General features: G+C 37.7%; 1 protein-coding gene across 1 annotated transcript in view; it reads left to right on the top strand.

The window, feature by feature from the left end:
- Window positions 1–1,013: 1,013 nt before the first annotated feature.
- Window positions 1,014–23,228, top strand: part of LOC135480616 (nuclear receptor subfamily 5 group A member 2-like) — a 30,550-nt gene continuing 8,335 nt past the window's right edge. Inside the window, exons 1-2 of the mRNA XM_064760500.1 lie at window positions 1,014–1,267; window positions 20,936–21,082. Coding sequence (XP_064616570.1) covers window positions 1,126–1,267; window positions 20,936–21,082 — 289 coding nt within the window. The 5' untranslated portion in view covers window positions 1,014–1,125. The remainder of the gene's footprint in view (window positions 1,268–20,935; window positions 21,083–23,228) is intronic.

Here is a 23,228-nt window from a genome sequence, read left to right on the forward strand (position 1 = left end):
TAAAGCATATGTGTGTATGCTATTCTGTCGTGTTACGAAATCCCGGGCAACTATAACCCGTCCATATTGTGCTAAGTGAAAGTTTTTTCAGATGCTTTCTCGAAATAAAACAAATAGACAAAACGTCACTGCATAATTAACACTTCAGATTGTTTTCGATGGATATCGACAATGTGATGCTGTAACATACTGCATGGAAATTGTTAGTTCAGGGGAGATAACTCCTGCCACCCAGTGGAGGACAGATTTTCCAACTCGATGTGTATATCTCGTAGCATTTTTTTTTCATTTATTTTTTTTTAAATAGTCAGGGTTATACATGATGGATTGTGATGAAGCTCAGTAATCATATCCGATGTCGGTTTGTTTTGCTGAACAGTTTTCTCTTTTAATATCAAACTGGAATATATTATTTCCAGTTTAGGGGAACAATATAGTCGGCATGCACTCATAACGGGCTTAACTTCAATACAAAATTCAGCAGTGCATTCCAATGAGAACTAAATTTCATTGATTTATCATATCATGTTTATACTTTTACCATTTTACAAATGAAAACAAACATATCGATAGCTCACCATATGTATTATAATAAAAATAAATTTGCTGGAGTAAAATTTTGCTAATTTTTTTTTTTCATTTTATTTTTGAGTACGCGAGTTTGATATTTATCTTCCACTTTTGCATATATTACGCTTCAAGCTTAGTTTATTTTTCTTCACATACCAACAACTGCATTGCACAAACATTTATCTAGAGTCATTGGTGTAGTGATTTATTTCCATTTTGGTTATTATTGTGTTATTTAATAATCAGTTAGTATTATTTTGCCGAATCTGACACAGTTCATAAAAGCATAAATGAATATGTTACACACATCCTAAAACAGAAACCATGTACTGTGACGCCCGATAGTGCGAGCTCACGGAAAATACCGAAATAGGCCGAGCGAGTCGCGCAAGCCCGTGAACGATCTGTCGGGTCCATCTGCTGATTTGCCCCGAAAAGTAGATTTTGGCTTCGAAAAAAAGACCCTTCTTATGTCGATCCTTGGTGCAAACCAGCGGGTGGTCGTCGGAGAAGGGTGTCTATAGTTCTAGCGAGGAGGCGTCAGGCTCGGAGAAGATGATACACCATGTGGATGGGGAAGCAAATGTCGTTGACCTGGCTCTACAGTCCCCTCATTCTGATACCGAGAACGATTTGGTGGAGTTGAACAACAACAACACAGGTCCTGAGCCGTCGCAGTCCGCTGGAAATCACGAAGGTAGTTGATATTACTGTCTTTAATTTACCCTGGGTTTGTTGTAACAGGCAGTGTCCGTGTGTGTTCTGATCTCCTTGGGTCGGGGATTACCCAGTGAGTCTGTCTTTATCTCTTACACACCGTGTAACAACGTGAAAGAAATGTCAGCTGCTATGAAACAGGTTGTCCCAATTATGGCTAGTCGCTGGCCTAGATCTTGCCGGTTGAAAAGTTTGGCGCTGTGAAAGTGCGATAAATTATCAGTTTCTTTCACTAGTTTGCCTAGAAGATGGAGTACTATGGTAGATTAGGAAATGCATGTTATAGAGCGTGTTTGCACTTGCTTGTTTGTCCGTTAAGTGTTTCTTGAGTTAATTAAGCAAGTGCGTCAGTGGGTGGGGTGACAGGGGAGGGGAGGGGCAGTGTTTAGGGAGTGGGGAAATTGGGTGGGATCTGGGGAGGGATCAGATCAGGTTATAGCAACAATCGACTGCTTGAACTGTGTTTTGCCAATTAGCTAAGAAAATCTCAAAGCTGTTCATAAATTGAAGTTTTATATCATATGAAACAGTAGGGTGATTTAAATTCAATATTTTTTTCTTTTTGCATGTTTTTATTAAAGCTGAAATACAGCCTACAGATTTTTAACATCAGACAAGTTTTTTTGTAATTTAGTCAAGCATGATGTACTACATATTAACATCTACATGTATACACATCCATAACATTTCATGCATGAAATCTGTGTCATGTTGGATAGACGTGACAAGTGTTTACAAATTACCATTTACTCCAGTAATATCACATATTATGTACACTTAGCTGTAGACAACGTAGACTCAGTTATCTTTACACAGACTGATTGTATCTCTGGTGTTATTATTCCAGGGATAAAGGAATTGCAAAATGTAGATGAGTTGTTATTGTTTTTCTAACATCTAATCATCCTGAACTTGTGTACATGCATCCCCAAGTTGCATTTTATTTCCTGATCCTGATGAGCTAGATTGTGGTTTTACATGGGGAATTTTTTTTTCATTCAAATCTTTGTACACATGATAAAGTAAGGAATTATTTGCTCAAGGCACTCTTCATTGCGTCATCTTTTCAAGAGATCTAATAATGTGTGGATTAGTGTCAGAAGTAATCTTTAGTATTCGGTTATTCCAAGACCATTCAGTGTATTATATAAATCCATCATGTAGAGGTTTGTGACTTAGCCTTGACATAAAATGAATGGATGGATCCTGAAAAGAATCACTGAACTTTAACAGTGCTAATACTTTGTCAAATACTACCATGATAGTCTAGATACAGAGAGTATATAATAAACTGGACTCTGAAATGCTATTTAAGTTGCAGATAACGTTGCTAATTAAAATCTCCTAAAGTTTTAAACTTTTATTGAGAGATTTGTTTTTCTGGTGTTGTAAAAAAAACGAAAAAAAGACGAGTTGAAGCTACTTGTCCCAGTCATTGCCCTTAATAATAGATATCAGATAAGGAATGTGGGATAAGGCTGGAGATCAGGGAGCATAATCATTCATTATTGGTGGTATCGTAATCAGAAACCTAATCCAGTGTTTTTAACCAACCGTTTGACACCCACTGTGATTGGTAGCAGTTTATAAACACAGCGTGCCCTCTCCTATCAGCCACCCACTGTGACTGAGGGACTTTGATTTCTTTTTCTTTTAGCCTTTCACAGTTTGTAAGGATTGCCTTCTGTGATAAGACAGTTTAAAAAGTTTGTTCTTTTGTGTATTTTTTTTTGGGGGTATTTACAGGTTCTATTATTGTGTACAGTTTTAATTTAACTTTCAGGTTTTTCTTGTCCTGATTATCCTTACACTTACAACAGTCATAAGCAAGATAAAATTTTGTCAAAAGCTTTTGACATTTAGATTCAGCATAAAATGGCACTAAAAAGATATTACATATTGGCATATAAATGGGATGTGAAAACCATTATCAATTTTCTATGAGACAGATCACTTTTTTTTTTAACAGATCATTTTTTCATGAAATTTACAAACCTCTGCTCCTCATACAGGTACATGTACTGCATCCTTGCTATGCGTAAACACATGTTTGTGTACAATGTAGAGATCTCTCCTCACAAAGGTACTGTATCCTTGCTATGTATAAACACATGTACGTGTACAATGTAGAGATCTCTGCTCCTCATACAGGCACTATATCCTTGCTATGTGTAAACACATGTACATGTACAATTTTGAGACCTCTGCTCCTCATACAGGTACATGTACTGCATCCTTGCTATGTGTAAACACATATACGTGTACAATGTAGAGATCTCTCCTCACAAAGGTACTGTATCCTTGCTATGTGTAAACATGTACGTGTACAATATAGAGATCTCTGCTCCTCATACAGGTACATGTACTATATCCTTGCAATGTGTAAACATGTACATGTACAATGCATAGATCTCTCCTCACAAAGGTACTGTATCCTTGCTATGTGTAAACACATGTATGTGTACAATGTAGAGATCTCTGCTCCTCATACAGGTACATGTACTATATCCTTGCTATGTGTAAACACATGTACATGTACAATTTACAAACCTCTGCTCCTCATACAGGTACACAACCTGCGTGAACGCATGGGGTGGGTGGGGAGGATGGGTCTAATAACAGGAGCAGGGCACAATAAAAGTTTTAATGAGCTACTCTGGCACACGTGCATGCAGACAGAAGGCTTCTCTAGCATTATCTATGGATCATTTCACTTTAACAGTTCAAAAACATGTGTATCAAATTTCACTGACTGTCAAAACAGCTATAAGATGCTAACATACAGTTTACAACCTGCCACACTCAATGTGCCAATTCTTCTTCCACTTTTCATTCATTCAGATACTGTCACATACATCATTGTACCTTAGTTAGGATATACTGAAATTTGCCAACTCTGATAAGATACTAATTATCACTTTGTTCTACACACAGGTACCGTATCCTTGCTACGTGTGAACACATGTACGTGTACAATGTAGAGATCTCTGCTCCTCATACAGGTACCATATCCTTGCTATGTGTAAACACATGTACATGTACAATTTTGAGATCTCTGCTCCTCATACAGGTACATGTACTGCATCCTTGCTATGCGTAAACATATGTATGTGTACAATGTAGAGATCTCTCCTCACAAAGGTACTGTATCCTTGCTATGTGTAAACATGTACGTGTACAATATAGAGATCTCTGCTCCTCATACAGGTACATGTACTATATCCTTGCAATGTGTAAACATGTACATGTACAATGTAGAGATCTCTGATCCTCATACAGTTACTATATCCTTGCTATGTGTAAACATATGTATGTGCACAATGTAGAGACCTCTGCGATGAGTATCACCGCTATGAGTATCACTGCTATGAGTATCACTGCTATGAGTATCACTGCTATGCGTATCACTGCTACATATGTACATATACACTTCACGATCTGTTACATGCATCTCATGATCTCTGACAAGAATATCCACTACATGGGTCTACATGGGTCGCTAAATGTGTCTCTGTGCCATGATGTATGCATGTATCCGCTACATGTATTCATTGCAAATGTCCATTTCATAGCAAGGATACAGTACCTTTGTGAGGAGAGATCTCTACATTGTACACATACATATGTTTACGCATAGCAAGGATGCAGTACATGTACCTGTATGAGGAGCAGAGATCTCAAAATTGTACATGTACATGTGTTTACACATAGCAAGGATATGGTACCTGTATGAGGAGCAGAGATCTCTACATTGTACACGTACATGTGTTCACACGTAGCAAGGATACGGTACCTGTGTGTAGAACAAAGTGATAATTAGTGTCTTATCAGAGTTGGCAAATTTCAGTATATCCTAACTAAGGTACAATGATGTATGTGACAGTATCTGAATGAATGAAAAGTGGAAGAAGAATTGGCACATTGAGTGTGGCAGGTTGTAAACTGTATGTTAGCATCTTATAGCTGTTTTGACAGTCAGTGAAATTTGATACACATGTTTTTGAACTGTTAAAGTGAAATGATCCATAGATAATGCTAGAGAAGCCTTCTGTCTGCATGCACGTGTGCCAGAGTAGCTCATTAAAACTTTTATTGTGCCCTGCTCCTGTTATTAGACCCATCCTCCCCACCCACCCCATGCGTTCATGCAGGTTGTGTATCTGTTGTTATATAACACTCAGAATAATGTTTGAATGAACACCTTGCAAACATGCAAAATGGTTGAAGAATTGCAACAGTACATGTGATTTACATGATGCAACATGTGATCCACTGGCATTATTATAAATCTTAGTGTAATTAGAATAACGTAATCTGCGTCTTAAAGAGATGACTATGCTCATGGAATTGAGTCTGCCAGCAACCTGCAGATGGGGGTGGGTTTCTCCGAGCCCAGTTTCCTCCCACCATAATGCTGGCCGCTGTATAAGTGAAATATTCTTGAGTGAAGCGTAAAATACCAATCAAATAAATAAATCAAGGAATTGAACGCTTTCTCGATGTTAACTGTATTGGAGAATTATAATTGCAATTTTCACACACTATAAAAGATAAACTGCATTTCACCCTTGGGAATGAGACTACAGGACCAACCTGAGATAGCGGCTTTGAAATGTAAGAACCCCCAGTCTGTATTTATCAAGTAACTTAAGACTTTAAAGTCAAATATTGCAAGTGCTTAAAAGGCCGAACTCATAACAGGAAAAAACACATGTTGTGACTGGCACATTGTTGTAAAGAATCAGTGTGCAGATTTTAAACTTCCTGCAGCAAAACATTTTAACTGTACCTGAGTTTGAAATTTTGACTTATGTCTTAAGACATTTGATAAATACGGACCCAGTTCTGTATTTTGATGCTCTTTTGGGCCATATGTCATCATTTTGTAATAGATACATGTACACCTGATGTCTTTTCCCATTCACCTGGTTATCTATGGGTCCAGTTTTTATTTTAATGTTAGTTAGCTTCATGAGGAATTCAGTTGAAAATGCGTTACAAATACTAAGGGCTTTGTATTCCAATCTGATGTTAGAATTCTTCTTTTCTTACAAACATCATCTAACAAATAGCAGTAAAAAGCAAATAGTGCAGCTAACATCCACATGAAAAATGGTTGGCATCTGCGTGTAATGATATAGCAGAAATCGTAAGAGCAATAGTCCTATTGACGGACAAGAGTCACTTTTTGCTGTCACATGTTTGAACTAGTTGTCATTTAACAAGTGCTATCCACATGGAACTCATTCTGCCTAAATTATTATTATTTTTTTTATATATATGCCAAAAATATCCTGATATTAATAAAGTGCGTAGTTGCACAGAAATTGCGTGCACATGTATTCATTGTATTGGTAAACGCCACTCCAGAGGATTTAGTCCTGAAAAAGGGGAATGCGGTGTAACTGCGCAGAACAAAACGTGACTTCGGAGTGCCTTTGTGAAATTATTGTAAATATATATGATGATACATGTAATTTTATAACCTGGTGGATTTATGTCTGATAATTATGTTTCACAAACAAACCTCATAAAACCAGAAGTCTCAAAATCCAGAAAAATGAGTAACTGTAATGTATAGTATTTAGGCTGGAAAGTATTCAGTAGCAATTCACCTGACATACATATCGCCCAGGCATATCGTCCTACCATAATGCTGGCCATGGTCATATTTAAAAAAAAACACCATGAAATAAATAAATCAGTAAATCTGACATGCGTGTAGATATACATGTCCTTCAATTTGGTTCTCTCTTTGTCAACAGATGGCTCAGTATGTTTTCTTAGACAATACATTTCAGCTTTCAAACAGTGGAACATTAATTTTATTAAAATAAACAAGCTTCTGTGTTCTTTTTTTTTTGTCTTGTTTCGTTTTTTTGTCTATTGTAAAGTGAAGAAGTTGTTTGTACAGACACTCCACGTGAAAAAGATCAGTAGCTATTCGATACAGGTTCATCCTCTGTCCAAGGCCCTAGCCTAGTCTGATCCAGGGGCCTTCCACCCCATAAACATAAAGTAGTACTTTGTGCAAGGTGAAAACTGCAGCATATGCTATTGCTGTTCTGTTTTTTTTTTTGTGAGAGTGTGTTTTTTTTAATGATGATGCTGTACGCATGACAGAATTTCTACGCTCCACAGCAAAATATCTCGTGGGCCACCATTAAAAAGATGTTCGTTGTGAGCAGACCCGTCCAACCCGTACTCCCAAAAGGGGGTCTTTCCCTTTTGTTTTTATTGGCCTATTAATTGAAATCCATATCTTCTCTTTTATAACCAGAATTAAAAGCAGTTTATCAAAGAATAGGGCTAGCTTTTCGAACAAGGCTCACATACTTTTATTCAGTAATGTTGATAAGTTTTTATTGAAGTGAGTCCCCGAGATCCTGAGACCCAGAGGTGGCTAAATGAGTGGGTCCCATCGGAAATGAATGGATCCGGAAAAATTTTTTTTTTCTTTGGAGTTAAACTTATGTTTGATTTAATAATTTTAATAATTATTTGGCTTTTAGATGACTGAAACTATGAAAACCAGATCTCTTCTGCACCAGATAGATGCCCAACGATGGCAATATGTAGAAAAAAATCTTGTTTCTGTTGATTACTATGATTTCATTGTGGATTTGGTGTTCTTAATAATAACGTTACTGTGCTCACCATATGTGGGGGTAGATTGGTGCATCCGTAGTGAATCTACTGCGTCCTGTCCACTTTGTTTGGGGCGGAGATGCAGGACGCATACCTATCAGCAGCATTGCTAATTCTTCCATCGTTTCCACCATCCAATATTTCAAAACATTCTGAGAGAACTATGGTAGGTATGGAAGTAATTTGCATATTTACATGTAATTACAGAAACAAATCGTTTGTCGTTTTCATAATAATTGTATTCATAAATTACACAAAAAATTGCTTTATAGCTTGAAAAAGTTGAGTTGAGTGAGTACTTGGGTGAAAAGGTTGAAGATTTACAGATACAGATGACAAAACTTCATTCAGGAGCAATTGCCACTTTAAATGTGAAAGAAATCTCCAGAGATCTCCAGCAGTTACTGGAAGCAGTCTTGCTATTTTGTCCTTCATTTTCCCTTATAATCAAGCCAAAAGGAGGTATTTTTATAGGCCAACAAAATCATAAAATAGTGCTTTTGGTGCAGAAGTTTGTATTCTTCCTGGCGGGATATCACCCTTTCTGTGAAACCAATCTTAAAATACTTACTTTCTCAAATATAATTGGAGCTCTAAGAACTTGACAAAATGAGTAAATTTACCAGGGACTAAACTGAAGGTCAAATACAATATTTAACAACTGATGTAGTAGCTACCCCTTATACTGACTTGTGACTAACTGAATATAGGTCTGACGAAAAAAAAAATGTTTCTTACCCTCAGCCTGTCCCATGCTCTGCATTCAGTTAGAGAGTAAAACTGTAGAACCAATCAGATTTCTTGCTTTAGTGCACAGATATTAGAAAGACTCAATGTCACTTCACATGAATCAGTCTCAAATGATTTTCTCACAGAAAAGTATACATGCCGGCATGTACATGTCTGTGCATGGATCAGTGCAGCTGCCCATCATGCTTTATGATGCATTAGATAATCAAATGGCCGTGTAATATCTTATCGCAAGTGCATTGATTGTACTTATTAAACACAATAAAGGACAAGTGCTAGTTTAGGCTTGTTACATGGCCCTGCCAGCTTAATGACAGCATGACTTGCTGTTATAATTTAACTTGTAATAGATGTGCCCGTGAACTCCCTCAAATGACAGTGTGTGAGATAAGAAGTGATAACTACTCTGTTGGAGATGGAGTGGAGGGGACAGGCAAAAGGCCAATATATCCATCCCCTGTCTTCTGTTGGTGCATGTATATCATAGCTCTGTACCTATTGCACTGTCCTTAGTTTGTAGTATACATGTACATATAGGTAAATGTAAGTACATGCATATGAACAAGTAATACAAATACTAGTCTGTTTTACGAACTGCAATACATGGTGCATGTCATCATCGCTCTCATTGTTTCTGGGGCCGTGGTGACAGTAATTGATCTACCACTCTTGTGTAGCCGTTTTGGCTGTCTACATTCGTGTAAGACCACTTCTTTCCATCAATGTGGTGTGCAGATCTGTACATACGTGTAATATTTGGCAAAGGTTATCAGGAATTTGCCAAAGGTCAGGGGTTTACACCCCCTGGTAGTTTTAATTTCTCCGTCCATGGTACATATAGGTGTATACTAAAGTGAAAAATTCTTGTGTGGCCAAAAAAAAAAAACAGTCTATAAATAAATAAAAACATCTAGCTAAAAGTAGGTGAATAAAGCCTGCTATACAGAGTCTAGTTAAGGCTCACATTTAATCTTGGTGTTGAAAGAAAACATTAATTATTAGTCAAATGTTTTGTGGGGAAAAAAGTATTTTGTATTTATTTACGAATACACGTGACAATGGGACCTGCATGTACACCTACATTTATTTGTGTATACATGTAGGTGCAGGTTTAAAACACCTGAAAGCATGGAGCCTGGCTTTTAACAGCAAGCAAATAACCAAAACACCTAAAATCATTAATTTTTGTACAAAAATGAGTTCAGCTAATTTTTGTTATTGTATTGTATTGTATTGCACAACAAGACAAGGGGAGCAGTGTGGAGATGTGTGAATTAGCTGTCATTGTGAGCTGAAAGTAAGGAGTGGCTAGCTTCACATGACATAATAAATGTATTAAAACGTGCATATATTGCGTTGTGGCTGTTTATGGGAGCTGGGCAGGCTCAGACCAGTCGTGGTGCCAGTGGGGTTTGACTAAAGCAGAGTTGTCTGCCCCTGTCCAGTGTGTCGGTCACATTACATTGCCATGTGCATCAGGCAGTGTGCTAAGCAGGTGCAGACTTATGAGGCTCATACCTAGGCGACTCTCCCATGTAGAAGCACGGATGTGGTCAGCGATTAGCCTCTTGCTACTTTACGTAATCCAGTTAGCGCTTTCACGGTTGGTTAGATTGTGAGGAATATAATATTTCCTCTTTTGGTGCTGATCATATAGAAGAAAAAAGAAGAACCCTGCTGTTTTTGGCACAAGTGCAGTGTAAGCAGTGAAGTGGAAACGCCAGAGTTATGGATGTGGGATAATGGACGCAGTGGTCAGTACCTACATAAGTTAGTGTTCCTGTACCCTGGGCCACAGTCTGCAGTTTGCTGTGCATGTGTTTTGCTTCCAGGTATCGCATGCATTTTACTCGGATCTTGGAATTATAAGGTTCTAATCCATCTGTGCTGACAGCACATGCACTTTCCTGTAATACTTCGTCTTTTTTTTGCCTTTTCCATCAATCCTTCAGGCTGTGAAAGAAAAAGTTTCTACAAGATCAACATTATTCAGTAATTTTTGTTACTGTTAGCTTTGTTGTTTTTGAGAGGTTTTTTGGCCGATTTGGTCTTTTGGTACAGAACTTTTCCAAGCTCATGTCATCAGTTCATGGACACCTTGAAGCTTTCCAATAGGCAAACCCCGATGCATATGCGTATGTAAAATCATATGCTGACTTTTTCTGTTTGTGAGCTTTATTTGCGCATTTTTAGCTGGAAGCAGTGTTGATTCCGTGATCATTCACACACACACAAGTGGATATATACGCATCAGCAGTCTCTCAAGTCTCGTGCCAAGTCACCATGTTGCTTACCTCAGACAACAGTGTATGGGAGGGTCCAGCTAGGACCAGTACCCATCATGACCATCAAGAGACCTTAAGTATGACATCTTTAGACTTCATGCAGGATTTGGTACATCCTATGTGCTCTGCGGCCAACCAGTGTCCAGTGTCGGTCAGTCAGTGTCCAGAGTCAGACAGCCGATGTTTGATGACGGTCAGCCAGTGTCCAGTGTCGGTCAGTCAGTGTCATTCTGTGACGCAAGACAATCCGTGTGTGACACACACGGGCTACTGGTCTGAGGGAGGGGATAGCTTAGGTGAGTTTGAACGAGAAGTTTGAGTTATTTCATGTTGTGAATTGAAATGCAGCTTTTAGATGCATGGGGCTGTAAATAGACAACCAGAAAATATACACAGGTAAACAGATATATAGCTCTGTAGATTTTATACAATTTTATACAGTTTCATGGCATAAAATCAAATATTCTTAAATTTGTTTTCTCTTTATACAGGTGAACAAATGCAAAATTTGCATAGTCTTTTCCTATGCTCTAATCTCACTTTTACCCTCTGTGCTTACAAGTATTTCATCAGAATACGCAGCATTTGGCGCAATTATTATTTTGGTGGTTTTTAATACCAAAGTCCAATTTCACAATTATATTACTTATTTCTAAGGTGGAATGTTTTATTTTGCCATAGTTTCCATGGATTTTTGTGAGTTTGTGTAGTGTACGTTGCATGATTTTAACCAACTTAAGCTTGATCGCTTACGTTTCTAAATTGATAATCTCAGTCACACACAATCATGTATCATTGTGACGGCTTCATTTAACAAATACACCTGTCTATTACATGTACCAGTGAATGTTGCATTTAATAAGATTACTTAAGATCATTTAGATCGAACAATACTAATTATACTCTATTACATCAACTATTGTCTATGCATGTAATAAGGGATATTTAGATTCCTTTTTTTTTTTTTTTTTGGTCACATGGTTTATGTTTGGTGATTGGCTTACTGGTATATGACCAAGTAATCTGACTACACCAATGACACCAGCTTTTAGGCTCAATAAAGCTACCTGGCAGTAGAGATATTGACAGTATTTGGGTACCATGGAGACATTGACAGTATTTGGGTACCATGGAGACATTGACAGTATTTGGGTACCATGGAGATATTGACAGTATTTGGGTACCATGAGAACATTGATTAGGGTACCATGAAGACATTGATTTGGGTATCATGAAGACATTGATTTGGGTACCATGAAGACATTGATTTGAGTACCATGAAAACATTGATTTTGGTACCATAAAAACATTGATTTTGGTACCATGAAAACATTGATTTTGGTACCATGAAGACATTGAAATTGATACCATGAAGACATTGATTTGGGTACCATGAAGACAGTGATTTGGGTACCATGAAGACATTAATTTGGGTACCATGAAGACATTGATTAGGGTACCATGAAGACATCGATAGTGAGTACCTTGAAGACATTGATTTTGGTACCATAATGACATTGATTTGGGTACCATGAAGACATTGATTTTGGTACCATGAAGACATTGATTTGGGTACCATGAAGACATTGATTAGGGTATCATGAACACATTGATTTGGGTACCATGAAGACTTTAATTTGGGTACCATGAAGACATTGATTTGGGTACCATGAAGACATTGATTTGGGTACCATGTAGACATTGATTTTGGTACCATGAAGACATTGATTTGGGTACCATGTAGACATTGATTTTGGTACCATGAAGACATTGATTTGGGTACCATGAAGACATTGATTTGGGTACCATGAAGACATTGATTTTGGTACCATGAAGACATTGATTTGGGTACCATGTAGACATTGATTTGGGTACCATGAAGACATTGATTTGGGTACCATGAAGACATTGATTTGGGTACCATGAAGACATTGATTTGGGTACCATGAAGACATCGATAGTGAGTACCTTGAAGACATTGATTTTGGTACCATAAAGAAATTGATAAAATCGGTTTGGGTATTAACATTTTGACTTCGCACACATGTTCATGGTGGCAGATGTTGAATTTCAGGAAATGATTTTGTAAGTCGTTGCACGCTGCTTAGACGTCACGTAGGATATCTTGGTACATGTACATGAGTATCACTTTCAGGTGAGTGCTGTATGCTGACATGCGAGGGGAATTTACAAGGGCTGTAATCATGTGGCCGTCAGTCACCTGTGGTATCGGCGGATTTATTGCGACGCGGTGCAACACTGGCTTTTAGCCCTCCTGACATTTGGATGAAGTCTCCAACTACCATCCACGTCAGGGTTGTATTAGTAATCTTCTGCGGAGTTAGCAATTAGATAAATCTCAGTACCTTATTGTGTTAATTGGAAATTTTTGGAAAATTTAAACTGAAAGAAGTTTGAAAGTGACAGTGAAAGCTTTAAATATTGTATTTTAAACCAACAGACACATGTAATTAAGACAAGGACATATCTGGAATAAAAAGTTGAAATGCTTTTTTTTTTTGAAAAGATGACAGATTATTTCACTATTTTCTGTTGTTATTTTTTAGTGCGTGTATTAAAATTAGTTATTAATGGTACATGCACATGTATTAGACAAAGACAAAAAATTGTGATGTAATGTTTTAAAAGACAATTGACAACAATTTTGTAGACTGTGCTCACCGTTTCCTGCGTCATGCGAATAAAATTATTACCTATAAGCCAGCTGGATGACAAGTTATTTTGTGGATCGTCATTATTTATGGTGGGTTTATAGTGGAAGAGAGCCTCGGGCCGCTGAATTACTGCGATGAGTGAATGACCTAGTGACCTAGTTTTCAAGCTAATTTTAACTACACTGACATGTGACCATAACATCTTTGCCCGCTGTAACAGTGAGAAATTGTGTACAATGCTGTAGGCTCTAATGGCTATTTGATGTTCACATATTGTACAAGTAGCTATATGTTGTGTTCCGCATGCAAATGTGCCAAGTGTTGTACTACATATACCTATATGCAAATATCATTTGTGTCCATATTATGCTCCGATAGTTGTATACTTTTGTACTTCTTAGTACTCAACTAATCCTGGAACCATTTCTGGTCCCATGTGGATTTGTATGTGAATTGCACACCTGTAAGACATGTTTGAATTAAGCACTGTTAAAGTTGATCACATAATCTAAAGCTTCATTGCAAACATGTATATGCATAAAGCTGTGAAATTAACCAATCCTGTTATTGCAGTTTCCTCGCACACCATTTATTGTCTGATGTGTATACATGTAAACTATTATGCTCTGTTATTGTCTTTAATCATATACCCTTTGCTAGTAATCTCAGGCAGTTAGGCTTTCACCAAACCATGCTGTGATATTAATTAATGCTAGAAAACCTTAATAGAAGTGACAACGACACATGTCTCTGCCTGTTTCCAGTAAGCAAGTGTCAGTGTTCACAGATTGAAACTGAAAAATCTGCCATTTAGATGTTAGAATTGTACATGTATGTTGTTAGTTTTTTTTTTGTGCAATCTTGTAAATAAGAAGCCTAACAAGGACATTGTCAGGAATTAAATCCAATCTTGCCAGGTACGCAGTATAAAGTGCTGCCTAGTTAACTTCACAGGTATGGTATTTTTACGACCTGTTTTTACATAAATCTAGGTAATTATCTGTAGTGATAGCAGGTAATTATTTTTACTGAAGAGATAAACAAGTGGCACGTGAGAATAATGTGGCGGTTCAAGCTCACGCTCACCGGTTAAGAACTAGATGTGTGCGCAAAAGTTGAAAATAGTGCATCCGAAAGCTGCGCTCACCCAGCCATTTGTTTGTATGTATACACCTACCTGGATGTAATAACTTCTAATGAAGGAATCTCAAAAAAGTGTTCAGCAAAAGCTACATTGAACATAAATATACACTGTACCTCTAGTTGTATTGGAGTGGAACCAAAAATTGTTTAGTGAAAGTTGCGCTGAGTATATATACTTGTGAAAGCTGAAAGTTATGCATTTAAAGCTGTTCTGAGTGCAGGAAAAAGCTGATCAGAAGTCAGAAGAAAAACGAAAAAAAAAAAAAAGAAAAGAAAAGCAGGAAAAGGAAAACCAATTGATACAAAGTGGATGGCTATTGCCGTCAACAAACATTTTACATGTATAGGTACCGGTGTCCATAATGCTGTCAGTGATAGAATACATTCATGTGTACATGTACACATGGTCTAAGGTGCTAAATCCCAGGGCTAAAGCTCACAAATCCAGGAGCAGTGCTGTGGTCAGATGTCCAAACGAATGCCGTGGGTTCGGCTGAGGGTTGAAGACAAAAGGTTAGCGAGGGTCAGGACTGCGAAGGGGCAGTGGTCTTCTTAAGGATCTGTTCTGAGTTTATTTTTCCACAAACATGACTGCCATCTTCAGTTAAAGCGAACAAATATTATTAGGTTAGGAGTAAAACGCTGAATGATTAAGGAAATTAATTATTGTACATGTATTTAGGTGCATTTACCCATGTACTAGTAGTAACATTTTGCATATGAGTAAAATACAAAAAAATAACACTGATAAGCTGAGAGTTGTAGACCAGAATAAACAAGTGAAGTCCTCCCATCCCCCCTCCCTGCTCCTCATTAGACACACTGACTAGGTCTTTATTTTATGGTGTGAACTGTGTGTCATTATTCTACATAGAGTTTTAGCATTCTGTTCCCTGGTAGATATATACATTAATAGTCTGGCCTGTTCTTTCTGCATGTTTACATTCCTGTATGATGTCTCCAGGGCTGCCATGTTGATGTCTGCATGTCATGTAAGTCTGCCACCATTTTGTGTTTTGATTTTTAGCATGGAGCTCCCTGCAGTGGGCTGGCCCAAACGATGGCTCTATATGTAAAAGTGGAATTGTTTTGGCTTTTTTTAAAATCTAGACACAACCCTTTTCTGATTTGTTAGGCGAAAATGAGGAGTTGCTTATAAATGTAGGTGTAGACTGTTGTATGGGTTAAGCCAAGCTTGGAAATCAGGTACATGTATCTTAGATTCTCCAACTTATATATTAATTTCATGAGAATAGTCTCAACCGCCCACAGGTTGCTGTCAGTCCTTCCTGCGTTTGACAGGAGAAGAAGCCAGTATGAGCTGGATTTGAACTCACAGTGACCCCATTAAGGGCATTTACATGTACATATACTGTACTGCATATACAGGTAGATACCAACTGACTGTATTGTGCAGAAACAAGGAAGCTGCACGTAGGATAGGTTTTCACATCCTAGCTGTGTGAGCGCCTAGTTTGTGCAGGATTTTGCAGATACATATGTGAACATGTACAGGTAAAGATTAATGATTCTTGGACTGGTGGGATATAAATAGGTGACATGTCATCATCATTGGACAACTGGGTATTAGACATGAAGAATTATCTGTTAAGACGTATTGATGTGCTTCAGCTGGGAAGAAACTTTAATATGAAAGACGTGTGGCGGTTATATGACACATTGAATCTTAGATTTAGTCGAATGTTCACAGCGGGGTGTCTTTTTTTCTAATTTTTCCCCTATTTACCCTTATCTTTCCTCTGATGATTTTGTCAGCATAGGCTGTTTCGAAGACAACGAAGATATCCCTACAGCTACAAATACATTCTGCATGCATGCTTTAAACATGTGCGTTGTATTCCGTAGTTTTTATAGTGTAATTCAAGCTTCAGTGGTCTTATTTGAGTGAATTTTAGAAACCTACAGGGTTCATTCATTTCAGCATTGAAACTGTTTTATCAGTAATCTTATATATGATATCTGTAGGTTTTAAGCTGGATTTTGTGATGTAATATAGCAGAACATATTGTTTTTCTGCCTTTACAAAATTGTCTCTCAAAGCTCAATAAGATACGCAATATTTCAGTGTTGATTACGGCATACTAAAATGTTGAATATTGAGGACAAAATGATTTCATTCTTTGGATTAAAACTACAAATGCTTTTAACTTTTACACAAATATCTTTGCTGTAGGAGAAAATGCTGAGACTAAGATCAGTGTGACATAAAGCCCCCACCCCATAGTGCTGACCAATGGGGTTTATAGGTCTATATGTGAATATAAGCCAAATACTGGCTTGCCACAGATAAAACAAGGATGTGTGTGTGTGTGTGGGGGGGGGGGGGGGGGGGGGGGAGGTGATTCTGCCCAGGACTGTCATATCCCAGCTAACTATGTGACCTGTTGACAGTCCACTGACTGCTTCCTCTTGTTTTGGTCTTGCTAGGCTGCTGGTGGTACTCAGTGTATATCAGCACATGGTCTGGCACATGCCTCTAGAGCCTGATTAGCCTGATGCGTTGGTAGCTCTGGAAACTCACGTGTACCGGGTCGTGCTTGACTAGGATCAGTGTGCTTGCCGAGCTCACTGATTTGCTCAGTGGGCGCTGCCCCACCCCCCTCCCCTTCCCTCCCAGTGATCTACAAGTCCAGGTGTATGCTAATACTCATTAACTGTTAACTGTCCATATTTACCTGAAGGAGATATTACAGTTGCCTAGCAACACTTCTTCTTAAAATCAGTTAATTCTTGAGAGAATTTATGTTGAACGCAATCTGTGTTATGTGTGCATGTATGTACATGTACATTGTATGTGTTTGCAGTAGTGACCATTTAATATCCAGGGTTCACACGTTGTTGGATATTTTTGTGTGTGTGTTTTATGGTCCACATATGACGGACTGGCCCAAGCTGTTGGGTCATCATTCTGATAGATTCAAGGACTCTATGAAATCTGCACACAGCCAACATTTAAATGTTCTTGAATATTAAAATTGTTATCATGAAACTGGGACATTGTAGTACTTTATACGTGTATGTTTAATTACAGTGGTATGTTAAATGAGAAATTTAATCACAATACATGTACCTCTGTATGAGTGTTGAAATCATCGTCTAATAGCATTTCATAATAGTAATAAAAATAATAACATTTCATTTTAATAATAACAATAATAACATTACTTTATTTTCTATGGGATATCAATTAGTTACAAAACCAATTATATACTGATGTAATTCGGCCAACCACATCAAACCAACATATATATATATATGTATATTAGATTAGATTACATTAGATTTTCTTGGTAAATTAAAAGTTCATTTAATTATTTACTGATTTTTTTAGTACATTTGTAAAGATCAATATAAGCAGATATGGTTGTGACCTTTCGATATTTGAGCTGCGTAAAACCAGTCTATTTAATATACCCATAATACAATGTGGCATGTTTCTTGCAAGTCAGCTATAGGCTAAGTTTTCCACGCATCTTTATACTAGACGAATCACCTGGCTCTTGGTAGGGTGTACTCATCTTGATATAATCCATGACGTCACCAAATGCTTATTGGAATTATTTATTTCACCACACATGGATACGTGCGTGAAAGCAATATGTAATGGTCAGCAGTGATACCCGGGGCAGGGTCCTTGAACATGCTGAGTATATCATAAACTTTCTGAACTGTGGAGTGTGCTCAAACTGAAAAAAAAAAAAAAATGAAGAAGCAGAAAAAGAAAAAAGCAGTTATGAAACCTTACTATGTTATCCACAGCATTTTTGAATTTCCTAATGCACCAATTAAAACTTCCCACAGTCATGTGGAGGGTCAAATGCTCATTTCCTTGTGCTCCGGTACAACGCTGTTCTCTGTATGGTCTCAATTCACATGTATTGAGGTGCATTTCGGAGTTAGGTAATGGATTTACTACTCTGACTTTTTCTCTTAGTTTTAATAAAAAGGTATTGTGACCCATGCTGCTATACTAAACATCTGTTATTACAAGTTTGTGTACACTTATTGTAGCCTTGGCATAATTTTGTTTGGTTTTTTTTTTTTTGTTTTGTTTTGTTTTGTTCTTTTGTTCAGTCACTATGATCTTGATCGCTAGATCAGTGGCTTTCTACATGTTTGCTTGTTTCAAGATTTATGGACATCTGTGTACATGTAATGTGACATCTGACATTGGTGAGCAGTATTAAAAAAAGAACAATGAACCAAATGTTCTTAAAATTCCATTTCCTAACTACAGTACCTCCATTGTACGAGACCGACCCGATAGCACAGTTGGTAGAGCGTCCGCTTCCGGAGCGGCAGATCCAGGGTCAATCCTGGGTCGAGTCACACGTAAGATGTTGTTGAAAGAGGTTGAAGTTGTAACTTCCATGCATTCAGCATGAAGGGGATAGTGCAACGACTGGTTGACCCGTATCAGTATAATGGCTATGGGGGGACGGCTTACTTGCCTTCGGTAAGGCGTCTCAGTGAAGCAGCACCAGATAAAAGATCGGTGGAAATCCGTCTCGCAATAAAGAGGCACATTACATGCACTCTAAGGATTCCTTCGTCGTTGTATGACTAAAAAATTGTTAAGTATGACGTTAAACCCCAAGCACTCACTCCCTCACTCACTCACTCACTCACTCCATTTTACGATTAAACGTGAGAATTTCACATCATTAATCTGTTTACTTTTATATGCATTAAAGTCTTCACTTAGGGCAGCAGCTTTGTAGTACTTGATTTGGGCTAGATTATGGTGGATAGATGCAAAGAGGATCCACAACAATCCATTTAGATCCTAGGGAAAAAAAATTAGGAAAATGGAGCGCTACAGTATGCAGAATACTGTGTACGCGGAGTTGTAAACAACCTGAGAGAAGGCAGTGATGCATTTAATATGGCAGAGTATTTTAAGATGTATTTTTGCATCTTCTGCCCCAGCATCACAGTCTAGTGGTTATAAAATGTGCTTGCCTTTCAATCACTAGAGACCGGCCCCAATTGGACAGTTGGTAGAGCGTCCGCTTCGGGAGCTTTAGATCCAGGGTCAGTCCTGGGTCGAGTCCTTAACAGAGGAAGTTGTAACTTCCTCGCTTGGCGTTAAGCATGAAGGGAATAGTGCAGTGACAGGTTGACCCGTTTCAGTATAATGGCTCGGGCGGGGCAGCTTACTTGCCTTTGGTAAGGCGTCTCATTGAAGCAGCACTAGATAAAAGAGCGGTGGAAATCTATCCCGCAATAAGGAGGCACATTACATGAAGTCTAAGGATTCCTTCGTCGTCATATGACTGAAAAATTGTTAAGTACGACGTTAAACAACAAGCACTCACTCATTCAATCACTCATTCAATCACTATAGCACAGAAGGTTCAGGTTCAAACCCAGCGTTTTGCAGGGCGTTTGTAGATTGACCCCCTCTCAAGGACTTGATGACGATAAACGATCAACAATACTTCAGTCGTGGCAGGACTTCAACATCGTGGACTCGCCCTGCCACAGTGTATTTGTGTGTCTAGACAGACATAATGACTCGTCTGTTCATATGACTCAAAAATTGTTCAGTACAGCATAAAGCCTTAAGCATACACTGTACATACATAGATATGTAAATAAATAAACATATCACTCAGCTCTTGTTGCTTAAACTGAGTCTGTTGATAAGCTGTCTGATGTGTGTGTTACTTGCATGTGTCTGACATTGTCTGTTCACTATCGCAAAAGAAACAACGTTCAAAGGACCATGTGCAAAACATATTTATCTACATGTAGCCCATTGGGCGAAATGGAATCAAAAACAAAACAAAGGAAAAAAATCTGTCTTCACATGTATTGTTTTGAAGGCAATAAACCAAGGCTGAACCGACAGAGCCGTTGTTACTTAATACACATCTGTGCGGGTTCTGATTGCTATGGCTATTAGCCACGTGCCATAACAACAGGTTGTACTGTTCCAAGATGACGTACAGCTAAATACCAGTATATTTTTTTAACATGTTGCCATGTTACATACCTGTAGTAAAACTCAATTATGATTATTTTCTGGACAAAGGCCTACCATTGTTTTGATTTCTCGTTTTTTTTTTCTAAACACTCCGTCTCATTATTAATGTGTTGGTTTTTATCTGCTTCCTTCCCTAGCATCCTCCTCTTCTTCACCGGCGAGTGCTAACAACGACCCTCAGTACCCAATCGACATCAAGTATGGATTTGATGAGCTATGCCCGGTGTGTGGGGATAAGGTGTCCGGGTATCACTATGGGCTACTTACCTGTGAAAGCTGTAAAGGTAAACCCAAAACAGCCCTTGAATGTTCAAATTTACAGTCCTTTTCTCTGAAAACACTTCAAGTGGATGTAATGACTTCTACCATTCTATAATAATGACATCTACTGTTAACTAATAATGACATGTACTATTAACTAATAATGACATATGCTAGTCTCTGATAATGACCCTTACCATTCCCTACTACTGACTTTGGATATTCTCCTAATAATGACATTCAGTATGCCATTCTCGAATAATGATTTCTGCCATTTTCAAATAATGACATCTGCTATTATCTAATAATGACATCTGCCATTCTTTAGCAATGATGTCTGCCATTCTCTAATAATGACCTCTGTCATTCTCAAAATAATGACTTCTGCCATTCTCAAATACTGATATCTGCAATGGTGTCTGCAAATGTTGCACAAATGTTACACAAAAAAGCATGCAACTGATGTGTCATTGTGTAAAATGACAAACTGTGACACTTAGTGTTTTCATGATGTTAGGGCCTTATTTTTAGTTTACTGCATTCTGTTTGCAATCATGTGGAGCACAAGAGCTTCAATAATATCAAGACGATTGACTTCAAAGGGGAGTAAAGTAACTTAACATAGGAGATCAACACATCTACCCAGAGGCATTGTTTAATATCAGACAAATATTATTTCCCCTTGTACATTTTAATACTTGTCGTTTTCCTCTTCGCCTTGCCATTTTGCCAGTTTAATGCACAGTCTCTTTTTGTATGAATATATAAGAAAGCATGTGTCATTAATAATGACACACTGAAGGTTGTTTTGGCTTTGGATGACTATTGTCTGGTTAGCTGAGACAGTATTTTTTTTCTTTTTCTGGCATGTACATATGTAGATACAGTTATGGTCAAACAAGTCTTCTTGTTTTTTCTCAAACTTTTGCTGACACCATTCTGTTGCAGGATTGGTGTTTTTATTGCTTCTAGTGACTATTCCAGGCAATCAATACACCCGTTCACAATTTTGACTGCACATGTGCACCATCAAGAGTTAACTCCCTTTTAGTTTAAACAAGTCAAATTTTATAAATACTATCTTATGTACTCCTATGTACAAGGAAACAAAATTAAAATGTCAAAGAATGCATTTTGAAATTAAGATCACAAGTCAAATTCAGCTCGAGAAATATTTCTAAAGCAATAATAGTCTCTCTGTTCCATTCACATACAGATAAGGGGAGAAAATACTTTATAATTCAGGGCCAGTAACTCCCCTGTTTGTAGTCATTTCGCAACACTGCCAACGGGTGTATTGCATTCAACAACAGTGTGTAACTCATCAGTGTCCTAACAGGTCTGTCCCAAGTAAATACAAAAAATACTATTTTTTTTTTTTTTCATTATTATTTTATTTTATTCACTTCTGTAACAATTTTGCCAGAACAAGCTAATTCTAAACGACAGAGAGCGTGATATTTTCCTGGCATATCTGAACTTATGCAACAACTCTTAAACTGCCGTTTAATAATCTGTTACTGTGTGTGTTTTCCCCGTACGTGAGACAGTCTGCCAGCAATATGCGGATGATCGTGGGTTTCACCTGGGCTCTGCTCGGTTTCCTCCCATCATAATACTGGCCACTGTTGGATAAGTGAAATATTCTTGAGTACGGCATACATGTAAAACACAAATCTAATCAATAAACCAAATACTATGTCCTGCAAAATAATCCAAACTCTGGCAACAGAACAATTAAATTTGTCTTAGTAGAAAATCTTGGCTTGGGATAGATTTCTGAAAGGTAATATGAGTTCCCCATTGTTTGCACAGGCAAGCCCTGGATTTGAACTCATAACTTGCTCTATAGGACATGTTGTATGTGATACTGGATAAATTGTAAACTAACACTTACTTTAGGCTAAGACTCATCGGTAGGTATGCATCATTTTTGGGCTTTTTATTTTGCTTTCTGTGTTTCAATGAAATGGTCTTAAGAGCAGTCGGTTGACAGATAGGAGTTTATGAAATACTTATGCAAAGTGAAGGTGAAATTCTTTGGAATGTACTTGGATGAATATTGGAAAGGAATTTTAAATGGTATTCATTTGAAATTTATTTATAAGTCTATATAATTGTTTACAATTTGTGCATAAGTAATAAGGTTGAGGATATGTTTCCAGGAGC

The sequence above is a fragment of the Liolophura sinensis genome, chromosome 13 (assembly GCF_032854445.1).
Source record: "Liolophura sinensis isolate JHLJ2023 chromosome 13, CUHK_Ljap_v2, whole genome shotgun sequence".
Classification (NCBI taxonomy): Eukaryota; Metazoa; Mollusca; class Polyplacophora; order Chitonida; family Chitonidae; genus Liolophura; species Liolophura sinensis.